This window comes from Chrysochloris asiatica, unplaced genomic scaffold, assembly GCF_000296735.1.
Source record: "Chrysochloris asiatica unplaced genomic scaffold, ChrAsi1.0 scaffold00202, whole genome shotgun sequence".
Classification (NCBI taxonomy): domain Eukaryota; kingdom Metazoa; phylum Chordata; class Mammalia; order Afrosoricida; family Chrysochloridae; genus Chrysochloris; species Chrysochloris asiatica.
Window position 1 is genome coordinate 5,487,028 of NW_006408720.1, and position 7,258 is coordinate 5,494,285.

At 35.7% G+C, this 7,258-nt stretch overlaps 1 protein-coding gene across 3 annotated transcripts in view; it reads left to right on the top strand.

The window, feature by feature from the left end:
- Positions 1 to 7,258, top strand: part of FSTL5 (follistatin-like 5) — a 1,065,399-nt gene that overhangs the window by 628,243 nt on the left and 429,898 nt on the right. For all 3 annotated transcript variants that reach the window (XM_006872516.1, XM_006872517.1, XM_006872518.1), the window contains exon 6: positions 3,863 to 4,029. In XM_006872516.1, coding sequence (XP_006872578.1) covers positions 3,863 to 4,029 — 167 coding nt within the window. The remainder of the gene's footprint in view (positions 1 to 3,862; positions 4,030 to 7,258) is intronic.

A 7,258-nucleotide genomic window follows, 5' to 3' on the forward strand; every position in this document is an offset into this window, starting at 1 on the left:
GGTCACTATGAGTCAGAACTGACTCCACGGCACACAGCCACCACCAGCAGTAACATTTTAGTCTTTGTAGCATGAGATCAAAGGAAATGCCATAGTTGGAGCTCAAACTTTTGACTTCGAGTACTTGTGTTGCTCCAGTGACAGACAACATTTGTAGGTTAAAGGAGTTCTGAAGTGTTTTAGAACACTAAGTACCATCAGTTCTATCCAGTTTATATGATTTTGACATAGCATCAGATGACTAAGCTCTGGTAGCATAGTGGTTACAAATCAGGCTGCTAACTTCAGGGTCAGCAGTTCGAAACTACCAGCTGTTCCGCAGGAGAAAGATGAGTCTTTCTGCTCCCGTAAAGATTTACAGCCTCAGAACCCTGTACAAGGTTGCTATGAGTCGGAACCGACTCCATGGCACACAACAACAACAAAAATTTTACATAAAGAAGATTTTCCAAATATTATCCTTAGGAATAAATGAAAGATGGTACTAAAAATTATTGATGCATTTGCTGCAAAGTATTTCTGTGTGTAATGATTGTAAGATGTTTTAAGATAATATGTGGTGAAATAAAATATGCCAGTATTAATACATAACCAAGCAAATATAAATTAGAATTGACAATATTATTTTTTCTTTGAAACTCTTATTTCTAAAGGACCAACTTTGAGCACTCAAGTATACAGATGTTTAGACACAAACAACCTCTACTAATAACTCACAAAAATTAGTTATAGAAAAGACTTACTGATAGATTCATGGATATTCTTTTAGTTTATTTAACTTATTTATAGACATAATTGCCATTTGATTATGGAAATTAATACAAATTTAATATATTTTCATAAGTTACTTTATATATGTTATATTGTTCTTCATAGAATTTAAGAAGAAAGCACTTAGCACTTGTGATTTTGTCAAATTAAGTCTTTGCTTGATAGTAACTTTCGGGAAGCCTAGTAAAGGTGTGCCAAACAGTTTTGTAAAAGCTAAAAGAAATCATGATATTAAATTTATTTAAAGATACAATCCCTTGATTTTGAGAAATGACCAATGAATTTACTTAGTTCATATGTTGTTGGTGTTTTTTTCATTAAGTGCCATTGAGTCAATTCCAACCCATAGCAACCATGTATAGGGTTTCCAAGGAGCGGCTGGTGAACTTGAACCGCCAACCTTGTGAATCAAACCGACTTCGCAGTCCAGTGTATTAGTCCACAGCACCACACCAGGACTCTATAGGACTTAACTTAGCATATATGAATATATGCTTAATTCATATTGTTATTGTTATTAAGTGCTATTTAGTTGGTTCCGACCCATAGTGACCCTGTATAGGGTTTCCGAGGAGCAGCTGGTGAGCTTGAACCACTAACCTTGCTGTTCAAACCGCTTTGCAGTCTGTTGCATTAACCCACAGTGCCACACCAGGACTCCTTAGTTCATATATGCAACTTTATATTGTGTGTGGAGTCCTGGTATGCAGGACTCAACATATAATATATACACATATAGTATATGCACTGGACTACAAAGTCTGTAGTTAGCAGTTCAGTGATTATCCTACAGCATATTGTAGTTAGCAGTTCAGTAATTATCCTATAGTGTCACCATTATATACATATTTAACACTACAAGGTCAATTTGAACCATAAGATCGATGATTCAAACATACCAGCTGCTCCTCTGAAACTCTATGCAGGGTCGATATAAGTCAGCACTGACTCAAGGTCACTTAAAAACAACAAAATACAAATGAATGGATGTTTTCAAAAGCAAACTGAATTATTCCCTGTGTTCTTGCTAGCTCAGGAATAATATGAATATTAATACATATTGGAGCATGATGACTCTGTAGTACAAGTACTGGACAGCCAACAAGAAGGTCAGCGGTTCAAACTCACCAGCTGGTTTGTAGTAGAAACTCATGCAAAGATTTATAAAAATCCTTGAAAACCTTATTGAGGTTCGCTATGAAGTCAGAACAGATTCTTAATGGCACTTATCAACAACAACAATGTTAATAAATATAATTAACAGAACTTTAGGAGTGCTGGAGATGCTGTAAAACAATACACTGGATTGCCAAACCACAAGGTCAGCAGTACAATCCACAAGTTGTCTGTTGGAGAAAGATGAGGTTTTTCGCTCCTGCAAAGACTTTTAAACAGCCTTGGAAATCTTATATTGGGTCACTATGAGTTAAAACTCACAGGATGGCACATAACAACAGAGCACTAAACTATACATAAAAAGGTTTCTTTGGTGGTGGTTGTTTTTTTTTTTACCCATTTTGATTAGCAATTAATATCAAAGAATAAACTTGGGCTGAACATTTCTCTATAGAGGTCGCTCATTGTCAAAAGTGTATTTTTCCTTCCTTTGAAAACAAACAAAAAAAAAACAATGATGAATTTGGTAACTATATGACTTTTATATTTAGAAACTAAATTTTGTATAACAAGATACAAAATGGTAAGTCTAATTCTGTTTATATTCATCATATATTGGTATATTGGTGTGGCTGCCAATGTGCTATAACAACAGATATTATATAACATTTACATTTAATAGCTGTTTATATGGGGGAGGGTAGTGTATTTGATCCTGGCCCTAATGATACAAAAATGTGTGCCATTTTTGCCAATGCAAAATTTTGATGGTACCAAAACTAAAGTTCCCCCTATGACAGCTGTTGATTGTATAGCTCTCTTCTAGAAAATATCATTCGATTAGCATTTGCTTTCCTCTCCAAGAAGAAGATAGGATTAGTAAAAAAAGGTAGGATGGTGAAAAGAAAGGAAGAATGTTTGTGAAGAGAATGCAATGATGGTGTCTGATCACATATTACTCCCTTAGTATATTACTCTCTTCCCCTAGCCTCCAGGTAAAATATCATTAACCACAAGAGAGGAACAAAGGATCATAATTCTATTTTTTTCATATCAAAATTTAAATTGCAATAGTCATCTGTGATACTTTTAACTTGGCTAAGACAGAGCAAAGTCAAAACAAAAGGCTCAATCTTGATGTGGAAAGGTGAGAGTGTCTGTGAATATCAGCTGCAATCAAAAAACATGTGTGCAGCCTTGGCAGCTATTCTCCAAGGCATCTCTCCTAGTAATTGAAACTGACACAGTTGTTAATTGAAAGAAAGAGATAGCCAGATCCAGATTTCAGATAGTATATTCATAGCTCAGCATAATTATTAGGATCAATGTCTTCATTGGTTGATTAAAAATACAATAGTTAACTTAAAATTTTAAGATTCTGAAAGTGATTATACTGTACCAACACTGCCTTATAAAGTCACCTGACAGAATTTCCCTTAATTGCTGTTTGGTCAGTGAACTTCAGTCTTTTCTCCTTCAACTTTCCAAATAAATCTTATTCCTTTAGAGTCGATTTATGTTTCCCAGCATAATGATGCATTTTACCCACTCAGCTAAGCTGGCGTTCTCTGAAGACAGCCAGAAATGATCTCACCTCACCTACAGTATAAATCTATCAGTGAATAAACAACATCATTTTTATTTCAATGTCGATGACACAGTACATGTCAGTTTGGCAGTTAAATAATTTATCTCTTTTTTGGGGTACAATCTGCCGGGCTTATTATAACTCAACTTCTGAGACTCATTTCATGTTTAATAGTTCTTTGCTTCATGAGGATGCCTGTCAATCAAAGAAATAGAAATGTCATTTTGACCTTTTATTGAAAACAATTTTTACTTTCTTCATTTCATCATAGGATTTTACCCCTTTGATTCAAATTAAAAGCCTTAATTACTAGCATTCAGAAACTTTCTACTTATCAACCTTTAAAAAGTTACATGCTCACCACTGTTACTGACACTATCTTTACAGATGTAATCCAATTGAATCTTCCTGAAGATCAGAAATTAAGCATTACTGCAGCAACTGTGGGACAAAGTGCTGTTCTGAGCTGTGCCATTCAGGGAGACTTGCGACCCCCCATCATCTGGAAAAGGAACAATATTATTCTAAATAATTTAGATTTGGAAGACATCAATGTGAGTACATAAATATATACTGCTTCTTTAAATTTGTATACACTGTAGATTCTGTGAAGTATGGTAAGCTTAATGAATATTGGCTGTAGAGTAGAGGATAATTATTAAAACAATAGCATATCCACTCTAATGACTAGGAAAAGCCTGTAGATCATTTGAAATTATTTAAGCCATCTGTACTGATTTGCTCATCAGATTATCTGGCAGTGTATTTGTGGGAGAAGACATTTGTGCCCAAACTTAGAGAGATTGTCTATTAAAATTTAAAGGCTGATACTCTTCTAACCACAGAAAATCTCCATCTAGGAATTATCCTTATATGCGAATTTAGTTATTTGTGTATAAAATTGTTCACCTTCACAATATTTTTAAAGTAAAAAAACAATTAGAAATACAATTTATAGGATACATGATGTGTGTATATATGCATGTGTGTATCATACAATCCTAGCCTGTAATTAAGATCAAAGAAGGAGATTCATATGTACTGACAAAAAATGTAATATTTGCATACTCATATTATTAAGGAGTCCTGGTGCTGTGGGATAAACGCTGGACTGCGAGGTCAGTTTGAACTGCAATGCTGGTGGTTCAAACTTACCAGCCGCTCCTTGGAAGCACTATACAGGGTCGTTATGGGTCAGAACCGACTCAGTGGCACTTAACAACAACATATTACAATATGGAATGTTCCTAGTTATCTAAAGCCACTGCCATTGAGTTGATTCTGACAGCCTCATCTTTCTCCCACAGAGCAGCTGGTGGGTTTGAACTTCAGACCCTGTAGTTAACAGTCCAATGCTTATAACACAGCACCCACAGGGCTCATATATATAATTTATAAATAATTTCTAAAATTTACATATGTAATGGTTCAGTGTTTGCTCTAAAGAAGGTGAGAAAATCAGGGATAAAATGTAGATTCATTTGCAAGTGATACTCATTTGTACTTAAGGGTTTATTAACAAGTATGTATGCTAATTTTTACTTTGAAAATAATTTTCAAAAAATGTATTTTGGTGAGGTTATTTATTGACATAATTTTGTTGGGATTATTTTTCTAGAAATTAAATACAATTAAAAAACCTTAGAAAAAGGAAAACTACTGGAAATTTCCTGAATTTAGTAGGCTTCATGAATAGGTACATTTCAGAATTTTTAAATATATTGTTTGGTGTGGCACTGTAGGATCAGCACTCTACTAGTAACCACAAGGACGGCAGTTCAAAACCCATCAACTGCTCTTAGAAACTCTTTGCAGGGCACTCTATGTGGGAAGTAACTCAATGGCACACAACAGTCATATTGTTGAATGCCTTGTTGATCTCTCCAGCCTTTGAATTTATTTTTAGACAAGTGGCTTCCATGTTGTCCAAGAATAAATCCATTGCTAGAACATGGTCACTAGAAAATCTAAATGCATATTGTTTAGGAAGCCTCATGTCTGTTACCTATGGAGCACATCCTGGGAAGGAGCAGATTTATGTAACTACAGTTGAATTCATTTCTCAGTCCAACAATGTAATATGAAACACTGATGAGGCAAAGATGCCAAAAGAGGACCACCAATCTGAATGAAGTTGATCTGGGTTATTGTTGAATGGCAGCTAGGGAGTCTCCTAATAGATGGATATGTTGTTGTTGTTGTTAGATGCCATTGAGTCAGTTCCAACTCATAGTGTCACTATGCGCAAAAGAGGGAAACACTGCCTGGTCCTGTGCTATCCTGACAATTGTTGCTAGGCTTGAGCCCATTGCTGCTGTCACTGTGACAATCCATCGCATTAGGGGTCTTCCTCATTTTTACTAACCCTCCACTTTATAAACATGATGTCAATCTCTAGGGACTAGACCGCCTGGACCACATGTGTGAAATATGATAGAAAAAGTCTAAGTACCCTGGCTTCTTCCAACAGAGATTCGTTTGTTCTTCTACAAATCCATTGTGCTTTTAATATTATTCTCCAACATCATACCTAAAATGGGTCTTCAAGCATCTTCCTTATTCATTGTCCAATTTTCAAATACATATGAGGCCATTGAACATACCGTGGCTTGGCTCAGACACACATTTCTTAAAAAGTTTTTATTGTGAATTGAGTGATAGTTTATAGGAGAGAACGTCAGCTTTACATTCATCCTATTGCACTTGTGAGTTGCTGTGATTCTGAAAGCTATGCCACCAGTATTTTAAATACCAGTAGGGTCACCTATGGTGGACAGGTTTCAGATGAGCTTCCAGACAAAGACAGACTAGGAAGAAAGAGTGACAAACTTCTTATGAATATTTAGTCACTGAAAACCTTATGAATAACAGAGAAGCACTGTCAGATATAGTGCCAGAAAATGAGCCCCTCAGGTTGGAAGGCACTCAAAATGCAACTTGGGAAGAGCTGCCTCCTCAAAGTAGAGTTGACTGTGATGATGCAAATGGAGTAAAGCCCATGGGAGAAAAGCCTGTGGGACTTCATATGCTTAAGGGGCACAATCTAAAATGAAGAGAAACAGCTGTAAACATGTATTGAAAATAGGAACATGGAATGGACAAAGTATGAATCTTGGAAAATTGGAAGTTGTCAAAAATGAAATGGAAGGCATAAACATCAATATCTTAGACATTAGTGATCTGAAATGGACTGGTATTGGTCACTTTGAATCTGAAAACCACATGGTTTACTATGCCAGGAATGACAAATTGAAGAGGAATGGTGTTGCAGTCATCATCAAAATAACATATCTAGATCAGTCATGAGGTACAATGCTGTCTGTGACAGGATAATATTCATGTGCCTACAGGGAAGCCCAGTTAATACCACTATTATTCAAATTTACGCACCAATCACTAAAGCCAGTGAGGATGAATTAGAAGAATTCTACCAACTTCTTCAATCTCAAATTGATCAAACATGCAGTCAAGATGTATTGATCATTACTGGTGACTGGAATGTAAAGGTTGGGAGCAAACAGAAAGGATCAGTAGTTGGAAAATATGGATTTGGAGATAGAAATGAGCTTCAGAACACATGATAGAATTCTGCAAAACCAATGATTTGTTCATTTCAAACACCTTCTTTAAACAGCATAAGAGACAACTATATAATATACATGGACCTCACCAGATGAAATACATAGAAATCAAAGTGACTACATCTGCAGAAACAGAAGATGGAAAAGCTCCATATCATCATATAAAACAAGACCAGAGGCAGATTGTGGACAGACCATCAAT